This window comes from Heloderma suspectum, chromosome 2, assembly GCF_057233095.1.
Source record: "Heloderma suspectum isolate Gila_16-S chromosome 2, 16-S_ref, whole genome shotgun sequence".
In the NCBI taxonomy this organism is placed as follows: domain Eukaryota; kingdom Metazoa; phylum Chordata; class Lepidosauria; order Squamata; family Helodermatidae; genus Heloderma; species Heloderma suspectum.
In genome coordinates this window covers 341,142,010-341,157,130 of record NC_139459.1, presented here as the reverse complement: position 1 = coordinate 341,157,130, position 15,121 = coordinate 341,142,010, and the positions used below count along the sequence as shown (strand labels likewise).

General features: G+C 50.0%; 1 protein-coding gene across 12 annotated transcripts in view; it reads right to left on the bottom strand.

The window, feature by feature from the left end:
• The window catches only part of LOC146355225 (zinc finger protein RFP-like), a 35,925-nt gene that overhangs the window by 19,492 nt on the left and 1,312 nt on the right, over positions 1-15,121 (bottom strand). For 6 of the 12 annotated variants that reach the window (XR_014787128.1, XM_084830306.1, XM_084830304.1 and 3 more), the window contains exons 2-7: positions 14,722-14,817; positions 13,814-14,023; positions 12,345-12,367; positions 11,420-11,526; positions 4,814-4,993; positions 176-244 (exon numbers count right to left, since the gene is read on the bottom strand). Coding sequence is in view for 11 of the 12 variants with exons in the window: in XM_084830306.1 (XP_084686432.1) it covers positions 176-244; positions 4,814-4,993; positions 11,420-11,526; positions 12,345-12,367; positions 13,814-14,023; positions 14,722-14,817 (685 nt within the window). In the remaining variant the exon portion in view is untranslated. The remainder of the gene's footprint in view (positions 1-175; positions 245-4,813; positions 4,994-11,419; positions 11,527-12,344; positions 12,368-13,813; positions 14,024-14,721; positions 14,818-15,121) is intronic. The other 6 variants (XM_084830305.1, XM_084830310.1, XM_084830311.1 and 3 more) reach the window with 2 other exon arrangements.

Here is a 15,121-nt window from a genome sequence, read left to right as displayed (position 1 = left end):
GGAGGACCAGCCAGCAGCTGCACCAGGTGGAGCCAGAGCCTGAGCCTGCTTCTGCCCCCGCCCACAGGTACTTAAGGCGGGGCTGCTAGAGGCAGCGCCTCGGCGTCGCGCCAAGTGCGACGCTAAGTGCGCACTTAGCGTCGCACTTGGAGTCGCGTAGGATCTGAAGACTTACCCACCTGCCTCTCCAGAGACACCAGCAGCCACAATACCAGCAGCAAATAGCAGCAGCAGAGGGCAGCAGCTTTAAAGACAAGGGGAAAGGGGCAAACGTGGACTTTATCTGCTCCTTCTTAGCTGCTGTTCTCTTTTATCTCTTGTATTCTTTTAAACTGTTGTGCATTTTATAACCTAACATTTTAATATGTGCCTGGGAGGACTATTGGGCAACTCAGGGGGTGTGGGAGGTGCCACCATAACTGTGGTCACGGGCAGGGGGAGGTATGGCGTTGGGGGATTAACAGACCAGCTGAGGAGAAGAGGGGCTAGACACCTTACAGCTGTCCCCTCTTCTGGTTCTTCCCCCAACCTGATGGTTCCTGGCAGCTTTACCAGTCTGCCCTCAGGTCTGGTGGTGCTGCTGCTGAATGCCAGGTCGGCCCAAAATAAAATCTCCCTCATCCATGATTTGATTGTGGATGGGGGGGCTGACCTGGCATGTATTACGGAGACCTGGGTGGGGGAACTGGGAGGGGTCACTCTCTCCCAGCTGTGCCCTCCTGGGTACTCGGTGCAGCACCAACACCGACTTGAGGGTCGGGGAGGGGGGGTTGCCGTGGTCTATAGGAATTCAATCTCCCTCTCCAGGCTTCCTGCTCATTCGAGTGCAGATCTTGAGTGTTGGGTACCCGGGACAGATTAGGGATTCTGTTGGTGTACCGCCCACCCTGCTGCCCATCAGACTCCCTGCCTGAGCTGACGGAGGTGGTCTCGGACTTGGTGTTGAGGACCCCCAGGATGATGGTCCTGGGGGATCTCAACTTCCATGCCGAGGCCGCTGTATCCGGGGCGGCTCAGGACTTCATGGCCGCCATGACAACCATGGGGCTGTCCCAACATGTCATCGGCCCAACGCATATAAAAGGACACACGCTTGATCTGGTTTTCTCGACTGGGCAGGAGGATGGTGATCTGAAAGTGGAGGAATTAACATCTGTCCCTTTGTCATGGTCAGATCACTTCCTGCTGAGGTTTAGACTCCTGGCAGCCTTCTCCCTCTGCAAGGGTGGGGGACCTATTAAAATGGTCTGCCCCCGGAGATTAATGGATTCCGATGGATTCCAGAGGGCTCTGGGGGATTTTCCTGCTGGTATGGCTGGTGCTCCTGTCGAAGCCCAGGTCGCTCTGTGGAATGCAGAGATGACTCGGGCGGTTGACACGATTGCGCCCAAGCGCCCTCTCCCTCTGAGCAGAGCCCGGCCAGCTCCTTGGTATACACCTGAGCTGAGGGCAATGAAGCAAGAGGGGAGACGGCTAGAACGCAGGTGGAGGAAAACTCGTGCTGAGTCTGACCGAACACAGGTAAGAGCCCACTATCGAGCCTACTCAGTGGCGGTGAGGGTGGCAAAGAGACAGTTCTTTTCCACCAGCATTGCATCTTCTCAGTGTCGTCCAGCGGAGCTTTTCCGAGTGGTTCGCAGCCTGTTACATTCTGGGCCAGGGAGAGAGACGGTGGAACCCTCGATAGCATGCTGTGACAAGTTTGCACGGCACTTTGAGGATAAAGTCGCTCAGATTCGTCATGAATTGGACACCACCATTAATGCAGTTCCATTGGTAGAGGCGTTCAGAGCACCGTCTGGTCCAGTTTTATTGGATGAGTTTCAGTTACTGAGGCCTGAGGATGCGGACAAGGTGCTTGGCCAAGTCTGATCGACCACTTGTGTGCTTGACCCTTGCCCTTCATGGCTTATTAAATCAAACAAGGAGGGGTTGTCCGGCTGGGTCCAGGAGGTTGTAAATTCCTCCTTGAGAGAGGGAGTGGTGCCTGCCGCTTTAAAAGAGGCAGTAATTAGACCACTCCTGAAAAAGCCTAACCTGGACCCAGGGGATGTTAACAATTATAGGCCAGTGGCCAACATCCCCTTCCTGGGCAAGGTGCTTGAGCGGGTGGTTGTAGGCCAGCTCCAGGCACTCTTGAATGAAACGGATTATCTAGATCCATTTCAATCGGGCTTCAGGCCTGGTTTTGGAACGGAAACTGCCTTGGTCGCCCTGTGGGATGACCTCTGCCGGGAGAGGGACAGGGGGAGTGCGACCCTGTTGATTCTCCTGGACCTCTCAGCGGCTTTCGATACCATCGACCATGGTATCCTTCTGGATAGGTTGTCTGGGTTAGGAGTTGGAGGCACTGCACTACAGTGGTTCCGCTCCTACTTGGATGGCCGATTCCAGAAGGTGGTGCTGGGGGATTACTGCTCTGTGCCATGGCAATTGTGCCATGGGGTACCACAGGGCTCTATTTTATCCCCCATGCTGTTTAACATCTACATGAAACTGCTGGGGGAGGTTATCCAGAGGTGTGGGCTGAGGTGCCATCAATATGCAGATGACACCCAGCTCTACCTCTCTTTCTCATCAAAACCAGGTGAGGCAGTGGCTGTTCTGAATCAGTGCCTGGGCATGGTAATGGACTGGATGAGGGCTAATAAACTGAAACTCAATCCAGACAAGATGGAGGTACTGTTAGTGGGTGGTTCGTCTGCCCGGCTAGGTGATATTCAACCTGTTCTGGAGGGGGTTGCACTCCCCCTAAAGGATCAGGTTCGTAGTTTGGGGGTGCTCTTGGATCCAGAACTGTCACTTGAGGCACAGGTGAACTCAGTGGCACAGAGCACTTTTTCTCAGCTTAGGCTGGTATACCAACTACGCCCTTATCTGGACAGAGATAGCCTAGCTACAGTTATCCATGCTCTGATAACTTCTCATCTGGATTACTGCAATGTGTTATACGTGGGGCTGCCTTTGAAAACGGTCCAGAAACTTCAGCTGGTCCAAAATAGGGCAGCAAGATTGTTAACAGGGACTGGCCTGTGAGCTCATATTACGCCAGTACTTTTCCAGCTGCACTGGCTGCCAGTCCATTTCTGGGCCCGATTCAAAGTGCTGGTGTTAACATTCAAAGCCCTTAACGGCTTGGGGCCAGGTTACCTGAAGGATCGCCTCCTCCCATATGTGCCTGCCCGGACCTTAAGATCATCATCAGCGGCCCTTCTCCGTGAGCCCCTGCCAAAGGAAGTGAGGCGGGTGGCTACTAGGAGGAGGGCTTTTTCTGCTGTGGCACCCCTGCTCTGGAATGAGCTCCCTAGTGAGGTTCGCCTGGCGCCTACATTGTATTCCTTTCGGCGCCAGGTGAAGACCTTTTTATTTTCCCAGGCATTTTAGCATTTTAGCTTTCTAAATTTTTATCTTTGCTATTTTAAATCTGTATTTTAAACTCTTGCACTGCTGCTAGGTTTTATTGTGTTTGTATTGTTATATTGTGGTTTTAATGTTCTATATATTTTAAATTGTTTTATTGTGTGTTGTTTGGTTTTAATTTTTGTGAACCGCCCAGACAGCTTCGGCTATTGGGCGGTATAGAAATGAAATGAATGAATGAATGAATGAATGAATGAATAAATAAATAAATAAATAGTAACTAAGCCTTAGGCGAGGCATTTCAACCTTTTAGAATGGGGAAAGTCCCATGCAAAAGCCAGGCAACCACCAAACGACTGGTAGTTGTGGGAAAAGGGGTGGGGCGAGGAGAAGGGAGTGTGGCCCTCTGGAGAACCCCACAGGGCTGGATTTGGCCCTAGGGCCTGAGGCTCCATACCTCTGCTCTAAGTTTTGGCTTCTTTTAAAAACAGAACAGAACAATAGATCTGTTGGCATGTGGTTACATTCCAGGGACAGCAGAGATAAACAAAGAGATATTTCCTCTCCCTTCTTCCTTACTTTTAGAACAGCCTTTCCCCACCTGGTGCCCTCCAGATGTCTTGGGATCCAGCTCCCATCATCCCAGCCAGCGTGGCCATAGGTTGGGAAAGGCTGTTTTCAAATGTAAATGCAATAACGTGTGTGTGTGTGTGTGTGTGTGTGTGTGTGTGTGTGTGTGTGATTTCTACATGAGTATTTTATCCTGCACCATTACCAAGGCTTCTGCCTCCGGATTCTTTGCAGGATTCAGCTCGGCTCCTTTACACGTGCTTTTTTCCGGGGGTGTTTCTTTCTCTGCCTTTCTTTATGTTTCATTATACAACTACTACATGGTGCTGTGGTACAGCAGAATTGTGCAATTACAGGGAGGGTTTCATAGCACCATTCAGGCTATACCAGGCTTTCCTCAGTTAGAAAAAACCTCCATGATATTGGGTTGCAAAGCAAGGGAGAGGTCCTGGAGGATGACAACATGTAAAGGACCCAGAAACTACTGTGAGTGAGCAATCATGAGCAGACAATAAAAGCCTTGTGTAGAAAGGCTCTGTGTGGGTATGTATGCACGTGCAGGGCATTATAAGTTTGTTTGCTTGTTTATTACATTTCTATACCATCCATGAGCAAAAGCTAATGGTCTTTCTGGGAGTTTATTCCCTTTTGACTCCTAGTTGTGCAGTGATCTAAATAGCTTTTGGCCATTCACCAGATATGGCCCGTGCTTGCCAAAAACATCTCTGTAACTCCCAGGTCTAGAAGCTTTTAAAAAAGAAAAAGGAGTTGATTTTCTCAATAGCCAAAAAACAGTTCCATGGGAAGCTGCCTCCCCAGCTTGATTTCCATGGGCCCTCAGCCATCAGCATACACCTCCCTTCCCCACCTACCCATCTGTTACCTCTGCCACGTGCTCGTCGTGGTTGTGGAGGGGGGGCGGGTGAGTAGGCAGCAGATCCTCTTCCTCGTTGTTGCCCAGGACGGGCAGGAGACCGAGCCAACTGGCGGGCACTTGGTGATGCAGCGGCACCTGTATTCCGGGGCCGACCTTGGCGATGTGGCGATTGGCCGTGGTTGCCTCCTACATTGAGACATGACACTGTCACACACACACCCTTGCTCTTTCTGGTTGCTTTTAGTGCTGTGCACACACCTGAGCAGGCACACAAAGGGCGAGGTGGCACCTTCTGGCACCCCTGGCTGGCAGTGGGCACCTGCTGGTCCAGGAGAGAGCCCAGACACCAACCACTGGCAGCCGGTCTACTTCTCTCATGCCAGATTCTAGACGGTTGTCAGGATTCCTTTAGCTCCCACTTTACCTCAGCACCGAAGACAAACACAGATAGGAGGGTTCAGTCTACAGCTTTTAATCCATTACTTCACAGGGTCATACAGATGCAAATTCTCAGTGACTCTCAGTCTACAAATGAATGCCTTCAGGGGATTCAAAAGGAAATTACGAGAGTTGCCCGGAGGAAGGCGGTCTCGCTAGCCTAACTAAAGGGGGGGGGGTCCCTCTCTCTTGTGAGGCTTCTGAGCACAGCTTCTCACGGTGCTCATTGGCAAGGCCAATCGGGTAGACCGTCTAAGTTCCGCCCCTGCCTTCTCTCTCTTTGCTCTGTGCCTGGCATCTATTAGATCAGACTCCCCAAACCCCGCTTCCTTCTGTTTGCTGTCTCGCACAGGGGTGGGTGAAGAGGAACCCTCATCCTCAGCCAGCTGGGCATTTGTAACCTGAGCAGACAGCCCAGTCATGTCTGGACTAGCCTGGGAAAACACCTCCCCCATGTCTGGTGGTTCTCCTTCAGAATCTGAACTGCTGTCCCACTCCCTGCACTCAAAAACAACCCTGACATCATCCCCGCTTCCATGAGGCCCCCCGCTCCTACTCTCCCCGTGGGGCCCCAGACTTGTGGGGGTATTGCCAGTGGAAACAGCGTAGCAGCATAGGGGCATGCAAATGTTCAGCTGGTTCCCAGGAACGTTCATCTGGCCCATACCCCCCTCCCAGTCCACCAAGTATTGAAGTCGCCCCCGGAAAAGGCACGAGTCCAGGATGTCAGCGACTTCAAACTCCTCCTCCCCCCCCTCCAACACCGGAGGCAGGGGGGAGCAGTCAGAGCGATGGGGGTCGCCAGAGACCAGTGGGGAAAGCAAGGAGCGATGGAAAACAGGATGCACCTTCAGGGAGTGGGGGAAAGCCAGTCAAAAAGCGACAGGGTTAATCTGTGCTGTGATCTGGAAAGGGCCCATGCATCGGGCTGCTAGCTTCTTAGTGGGGTGGGGAGTGGGAGGGGAGGGGAGGTATCGGGTGGACAACCACACCCAGTCCCCAACCTGCTGGGGTGAGGCGGGCTGGTGCCACCGGTCCACAGTTTTATACGCTGCTTTAGTTTGCTTGATGTTGTCCCGTAAGAGGTGGTGTGCAGAGTGCAATTCTCTAAAAATTCATGGGCAGCGGGCACCGAGGCAGGGCTGAGTGAGGAGGGGAAGGCCTTGGGATGGTACTCAAAATTGGCAAAGAAAGGAGTTTGGCACGTGGAGGCATGGCACGCATTGTTATAAGCAAATTCCGCCAGAGGCAGCAGGAAGACCCAGTTATCCTGGTGGTAGTTTCCATAACAGCGTAAGTACTGCTCCAGCTTGGCATTGGTGCGTTTGGTCTGCCCATCCGTCTGGGGGTGGTGAGTGGAGGAAAGCCGGAGTGTCACGAACATAGCTGGCGTGCTGGCAGGGGAGGTGGAGGGGCGAATGAAACCACACTGCAAATTAGTATCCAAAAACTCCCTGAGAGCTCAGAGTTCTGGCTCTAACATGCAGTGCAGTCGGCCAGCCGGCATGGTAGCTCCTGGGATCAGGTCAATGGCGCAATCATAGGGGCAGTGGGGGGCAGTTGGTCGGCTTCTTTCTTGTCAAAAACATCCCAGAAGGCCACATATTTTTCTGGTAGGATCATCAGAGCAGAAAATTTGCTTGGGGAAGAGGGGGAGGGAGAGGAAAGGGTTAATGCTTGAGCCAGGGCGGTCTTAGCTACTCGGAAACAATGCTGTCGACAGTAGGGGGATGAAAACCGCACTTGATGAAGCTTCCAAGAAATCTGAGGATTGTGCTTGGAGAGCCAGGATACGCCCAGCACAATGGGGTATTGGGGCACCTTAGCCAGGTGAAACTGGATTTGCTCGACATGCCCCTGGGAATGTAGGGTGACTGGAGTTGTAATCCGAGTGACTGCTCCAGAAGAGAGAGGACACCCATCGATGGTCTCCACTTTCAAGGGGGCGGGTGGAAGCAGAGCTGAAATGTTGTGTTGCCGAGCAAACGTTTCGTCCATAAAACTGGTAGTAGCCCCAAAGTCCACCAGTGCCATGACATCTTCCCCCCTCCACTGGGAAGAATGGAGGTGCACAGGAAGCAGCAGATGGGAAAGGGGAGAGATGTGTGGGAGGCATAGCCTGGGTGCAGATGGTACCTCCTCACTGGAGACCCCCCAACAGACTTGGGGGGTGTCCTAGTCAGGCTTGGGGGAGAGGAGGTGGAGAGGGAGGCGGGCTGTCAGTTGGACTAGCAGAATCTAGCAAAGTGACCCTTCTTTCCACACCTGAAGCACCGACGTTCAGTTCTTCCGGCAACACCGTGGCTCGGTTTGCTCCCAGTTGCACAGGGGTCTCCTCTGCCCCTGTGGCAGGGCTGCGGGGGGGAGGGGGCAGCGGCTGTGGGGGAATGGGAGGAGGGAAATCCCAGCTAGCAGAGCTCTTCTTGGCTTGGCGGTGCCCTTCCAGCCGACAGTCCATCTGCAGGCACAACTGGATGAGCTCAGCCAGCATCTTGGACGTGGCGCCCGCGCCAGCTCATCCAAGATCTCGTCATTCAAGCCGTCCAAAAATTGGGCCACCAGAGCCACATCATTCCACTGTAAATCCTGCATCAGCAAGAGAAAACCGGTTGCATAACCAGAAACAGAGTCCTTGCCTTGCTTGAGGCGGCGAATATCTCGAGTCGCCGTCTCCACACAAAGGGGGTCACCAACCCCCCCCCCCCATAGCATTCATGAAGCCCTGGTAGTCCACCAGCAGAGGGTCATTGGCGAGGAGAAGTGCCAAGGCCCATTTAGCCACCATGCCGGAAAGCAGGTTAATGATAAACCCCACACGAATTTGGTCCGTCTGGAAATCCTCCGGCCGGAGGCGCATGTACAGTTCCGATTGGGCGCGGAAAATCTGAAACAGTCCTTTGTCTCCAGCAAATTTCTCCGGCAGTGCTACTGGGCATTTTTGACGGGGAGGGATCAGGGGCGGAGGGGGTTGAGCGGCCACTTGTAAGGCTTGAACAGCACCCGTCAATTGATTGACCTGATCGCGAAGAGCCTGGTTCTCCTGCATCAATGTGTTCAAAGCCTTTTCCGTGGCGCCGTCCGAGAGCGCGGGCACTGGAAGAGACCAATGAAGAGAGGAATCCTCTCTCTTCTGGAGCAGTCACTCGGATTACAACTCCAGTCACCCTACATTCCTGGGGGCATGTCGAGCAAATCCAATTTCACCTGGCCAAGGTGCCCCAATACCCAATTGTGCCGGGCGTATCCTGGCTCTCCAAGCACAAACCTCAGATTTCTTGGAAGCTTCATCAAGTGCAGTTTTCATCCTACTGTCAACAGCATTGCTTCCCGGGAGCTATGACAGCCCAGTAATGCCTGGACTAGCATGGGATACCACCTCCCCCATGTCTGGTGGTTCTCCTTCGGAAACTGAACTGCTATCCCACTCCCTGCACTCAGAAACAACCCTGACAATGGTGACACTTATTTCCCATTCCAATAGGGCCACGAGATTAAAATCAAGACCCAACTGTTTTGTTGGGCAATTTGGGCAGTGGAGGCGCTAGAGAGAGGGGGAGGGGGGAATCTCAGACAAGGTCTTGGATAGCATCTATGTTAGATCATGCCACAGTAGATGTACACACAATTAACGAGAAGGAAAAGTTAGTTTTGTCATTTTGGGAAGCATAAGAACATAAGAAGAGCCCTGCTGGATCAGACCCAGGGTCCATCCAGTCCAGCATTCTGTTCACACTCTGGCCAACCAGCTGCCCACGGAAAACCCACAAGCAGGACAGGAGTGCAGCGGCACCCTCCTGGCCTTATTACCTTGATCATGCTGATTGTTAAGGAATATTTGTTTAATATTTTCTTATTCATTCCCTATGATGGGCCTTCTCTGTAGAGGCCCCAACCCTCTGGAATGACCTCCCTTCTGTGATACATGATCCAGAACAACTGCTTCTTCAATGGCTACTGGTCCTGAGGGCTCTGTGCTACCTCCAGTATCAGAGGCAGTATGTCTGTGTACACCAGTTGCTGGGAAACATGGACGGGAGGATGCTGTTGCATTCATGTCCTGCGTGTGGGTTTCCCTTGGGCAGCTGGTTGGCCACTGTGTGAACAAAATACTGGACTAAATGGACCCCAGTCTGATCTAGCAGGGCTCTTCTGTTCCTACTGGGCAGAAAGAGACAGCCAGAGTAGGGGTGTTTAACCTCGGGCCTGTGGGCCAAATCCTGCCTGTCTGGGGTCCCAATCCAGCCCTTTGGGGTCCTCCAAAGGGCCACACACCCTTTCTCTGACCCCACTTCCTTTCCCCAGATCACCTATCATTTGGTGGTTCCCCAGCTTTTGCACATTTATTATTTATTTATTTATTTATTCATTCATTCATTCATTCATTCATCACATTTATATCCCTCCTTTTCCTCCTTAAGGAACCCAAGGCGGAGTACATAATCCTCCTCCTCTCCATTTTATCCTCACAACAACAACCCTGTGAGGTGGGTTGGGCTGAGAGTCTGTGACTGGCCCAAAGTCACCCAGTGAGCTTCATGGCTGAGAGGAGAATAGAACCTGGATCTCCTGATTCCCAGTCCATCACTCTAGCCACTACACCACACTGGCTCTCCCCCTTTCTAAGAGATTGAAAGGCCTCTCTGCCAGTAACTGACAGTACTGGCAGCAGTTACTGGCAGTAGGAGCTTTAAGCTAAAATAGGCTGACATTTAGGGTGTTTTGGCCCTGCCCCTTTCACCTTTGGCCCCGCTCACCCCTGAGAGCTTCTCCAAATTTGAATTTGGCCCTCAGGTTCTGCACCCCTGGGGCAGAGTGTCCTCATCAAATCCAGCCTCCTCCATCCTCCCTTGTTCCCTGCAAAGCAGCGTGGGATAATCAGCCAAGCCTGCACAACATGTAACCCACCAAACTGAAGGTAGCCCTCCAGCCAGTAAACTAAGGGCCTAAAAGAGACAGGGAGGTTGTCAAGCGCCTGGCAGGCTGCAAGACATGGTAAGCAGGCTGTGTTTTGGCTTGGTGGATCACACGTCCTGCAGGCTTGGGATAGGCACTCTGAGCACGTAATTCAGGAAGACAGAAACCCACTGCAAGTTAGGAGGAATGATTCAGAGACTGGAATGCTGCACAGAGAGGAAACAAACACTTTTAGCAACAAGTTTATCACAAGAACATAACCTGATCTAATTATTCTGGGATTACAACACACAAATCAAGAACTTAGAGCCTTCCCCAACCTAGTGCCCTCCAGACAGGTTTAACAAAAACTCATCAGAAAATCAGAAGAACCCTACTGGATCAGACCAAGGGTCCATCTAGTCCATCATTCTGTTCACACAGTGGCCAACCAGCTGTTGACCAGGAAACCACAAGCAGAGCATGAGCACAACAGCACTCTCCTGCCCATGTTCCCCAGCAACTGGTGTTCAGAGGCTCACTGCCTCTGGTACTGGAGGCAGCACATAGCCATCAAGATTAGTAGTCACTACAGCTTTTTCCTCCAGGAATTTGTCAAACCCCCTTTCAAAGCCATCCAACTCCCATCATCTCCAACCAACATGGCCAATGATGTGAGCTGTAGTACAACATATCTGGAGCACACCAACTTGGGGAAAACAGACTTAGGGTGCAATCCTATGGCCCCTGGACATTGTCTGAGGGGCCACAGGATAGTGGGGATTCCCCCCGACAAGGTCGGAGAAAGTGCTCCGACCTGGGAAGGGGGGTCAGAGATCCTCCCCTGCCCCCTCACAGCTGGCACAGAAAAAACCACACCGGCTGGCCTCCAAGCTCAGAAAAGTGACCGAGGAGGAGGAGGTAGGGGGGCTTTCCGGTGGGCAGGGAGAGGAGACCAGGGAGGCCAGAATATGAGTTACCCTGAGCCTCTTCCAGCCTCCTTCCCTCCCCCTCACTCCTCCCGCCCTGCACTGGATGATCGGAAGCCTCTGAGTTCAGGGGTTTCCAATCACCAAGGGCACAATCGATAGGATTGCATCCTTAATCCTTAAACTGCAAATATTGATGCGTAGTTTATGAACGCAGATACTGATATGTAGCTTGTAGCTGCACCCTCTTAAGCATAACCTTGCAGGGAGACCTTTTCTCTTTCTTGGGGGGGGGGAGAAATCTGACAGATTTTTGTGATGATTATTATTCAAGTTAGAAATAATTTGTTACCTGAAAATGCATCCAACTTGGTCTGAAGCAAAGTCATATTTTCAGTGATTGACTCAACTCTTCTTTTCAGGTCTGCTTTGGATTTCCCAGATATTTCTGTCTCACACCTGGAAAGAGTATATATACATATATATGACTGACAATAAAGCAGTGCCCTAGAGAACTCCCCAGATATATGAACCCAATTCCTTTTCAGCCGATAACGTTTTTAAAAAAGAAACTGTTACATGTTTATCCCACCAAGGAGGTCATGGTGGTGTGCATGGTTCCCACACTTTCATTTTATCCTCACAATGCCCCTGCAAGGTAGGTTAGACTGAGAATGGTCAGCCAGCAGTGTAAGACCACGTGGTTTCCTACACTTCTAAAATCCTGCAACTTTACTGGAGCTTTCTGCTTCCGTTTTAAAAGTGGGATCACTACGGGCTCCTTTTATATGTGCTTCCCTTCCCCCGCCTTCCCCCCTTATCTGCATGTTCTATATGTTTCATTATACAGCCACTAGATGGCGATGTGGTCTAGCTCCTCTTATGTGTGACTTCCTCTTTTCCTGAGGAAACTCAACCGGAGGTAATTTGATACCTCATTATCTCCAATCTTTAAAAAAATGGGATAAAGGTAATTTAGCATGGGAGAGGCCCTGGAGGTTGACAACATCATTTAAAGGACCCGCAAACTTCTGTGAGTAACCAATCTCAATCGCAGGATAAAAGCCCCTGTGGAGAAGCCCATTCTGGCATGATGTGCAAACCTGGACCACTAGGGGGGTCTATTTGCCCAGTCTCCTGGTACAATGGCCATGTTGGGATTTCAGTATCAAATACCATCCTGCTCCCCAACATTTGCTCTAGTGACAAGTTAGAGTTAAGCATCGAGAGTCTGAAATCTGTCCCGGTGTTGCAAAGTAAGTGAAGTAAGTGCTTACCTGTTCAGCAAGTCATCGATGTCCTAGAGGAGAGGAAAGATAAAAAGACATGCAATACAGTGGTGTAGTTAGGCAATTTTAGACTCTGGGTTTAACAGTCTTACAGGGGAGCCCTCTTTAGATGATAATGTGCATTGCTTTGCTTACTTTAAATGTGAAGCACGCATAACTAACACTCAAAAATGTCCTCCCATTCCATCCTTTACACTTGATATGATAGAGAAAAATAAAAATGGGCAACCGAAAAAATAAATAACAACTCTGAGCGTATCCAGGGTTGGATGCAGATTTACTCTGGATCAACTGCACTGGCAGAAATGGACTTCCACACACCCTCCTACCCATGGCAGCCCCTCCAGCCCTCTGACAATGCTACATAGTGTCTGGAGTCCTGCTGAATGGGGTGAGCTGTGGGGAAGGGGGGGTCCCCAAAGATCAGGCACAGAGAACTTGGATGAGCGGAGCCCTTCCTCTTGCGGAAGGCAGATCCTCGATCCAACCTCCAGAGTTCCACAGTTTAAGCTCATGTAACTCATCATTGAACAATCATGGCTACAGAATGTCTCTTCAGTTCCTCCCAACACACGCACACACGTGATGCACCCTACAAGTACATCTAAAGTCTTGTTCCAAAATCCTTCTAAGCTTGTGCTCCTACCGTTTTGCATTGATAGGTATAATGAATATAATAATACAGGGAAATATGATGAAACGTCAAGTTAAACAAGCATTTGTGAACATGGGAAGCAGTGATTAGGACAGTAGATCATCTGATATTGAGAAGAGTACTGCTCATGTCAATGGACTGTCGTCCAGCTGACCTTCTATCCAATATGTGTATTAGGGAGATGATGAAAACAATTGAGAACATCTATTCCACAAAATGAGCTGTAGCCATATTTGGAGAAAGGTGTGACACAGGATTCCGTAAAAGATCTTGATGGTGCGAACATAACAAATAAACCCAGAAGCAATACTAGAAAAGGAGATGGATCTGATTCCATGACTCAGAAGCTCACCGTATTGCAAATCTAAGAACAGAAGAAGAGCCCTACTGGATCAGACCAAAGGTCCATCTACTCCAGCATCCTCATTCCATAACTGCCAATTAGATGCATCTAGGAAGTCCACAGTCTATCTAAAAACATGGAAGAAAGAGGGGCAGGAATGGCAAAAATCCCTTTTACTCATCCCTTTTGTATGCAGTGCACTGCAACCATGAGGGCTAGGAACTTGCTTGACAAAAAAAAGAATAAAACCCACTGAAAATAGGGATGCCAAATTTAAAGCCAGAACCATGATTTTTTTGCGTGAACCAATCAATATGTAGAACATATACAGCCCCAACAATGACATCCTGAAATTTACTACTGGCTAAAAAATTTGTAGGACCTATAACTTGCATTTGCTGAATCTAGCTCTCTCTCTTAATACATGAAGGATCCAGGGCACTTCTAGCAGAGTCTCACCTGCAAGAATTCAAAGGCAGACTCCTGGCACTTCTGTTCTATCTCTCTAACCAGCTTAGTGAGATGAGAACAGCGCTCTGAGAAGAGTCTGGCAATTTCATCTATCAGCTTCGTGTTCTCTTCGCATGCATCTTGCAGGGCCTGTCGGGTCTTGGCTTCTTTCTCCGGAAGCATGCATGCAGCACGCTGCTTGGTGCATCCAAGAGTTCTCTGAAATATCAAGAGGAAAAAAGAGAGGTCATGGACAGATTCAAGGGGTTTGGGGTACCATCACCGGGGAAAGAGGAATTACAGTGCACCATGATAAGGCAAGCAGAATGTGCCACAATTAGTTGGTCCATGGGGTCACGAAGAGTCGGACATGACTGAACGACTGAACAACAACAAAATTCATGCCACCATGACAAGCAAAATGCATCATCTAACCCAGAGGTCCTCAGCCTTTTCAGATCCACGGGCATATTTGGGAATTTGAGATCATGCTGCGGGCAACACCACAAAATGCCTCATCAGTGGATTGCCACTTTGGTGTATACCTGTCGTGTCTATGGATCTGAGGCTGCATCTTATTTAGAAAAAAACTTTAGTTTCATGTCATTTGGACACCACAATGTTTGTTTAATAGGAGTTTGTCTAATTCGGGTCACTGCTGGCAGTGCAATACAGTGAATGCTTCTCTTAAACATATGTTTTGGCATGTCCAGTAGTTGCTTCTTTGGGGGAGGAGGTTATTGCACAGATTAAATTTTGTACTCAGACAGAATTAAATATTCACTGATGTGCACACTCTTTTAAATTAATTACCTGCTTCAGCCTCAAGATTAGCTATGCTGGCTATGGCTGATGGGAGCTGCAGGCCAAAACATCTGGAGGGTCGCAAGTTGCAAATGGAGATCATTCACACGTACCTTCATTTGCTGAACTTCTTTCCTGTTACACCATTTTGCCTTCTGAATTTCATCTCTCTCTTCCTTCAGTGTTGTCAAGAAACTCTGCATTTGATCCTAAAAGGAACCTGACACTTAGAGCTTTTAAGATAGGGTTTAAAAAAACAACAACAACCCAACCACACCTGGAATTCTGTATCACCCACTGGAACACAATGCGATGTACAATTTTACAATTCTAAAAGCACTGGCTTGCCTAAGGCCAGGCTAGACAATTTGGAACACATCCCTCCCTGTAAAGGCAAGATCAAAACTCTATCCATTAAATTAGCTTTGGAGGTGAGGGGAGGGTTGAATACTGTTCTCACAGCGGAGAAATATAAATGGAGGACAGGGGAACAACAGTTTAAACTTTAAAGGG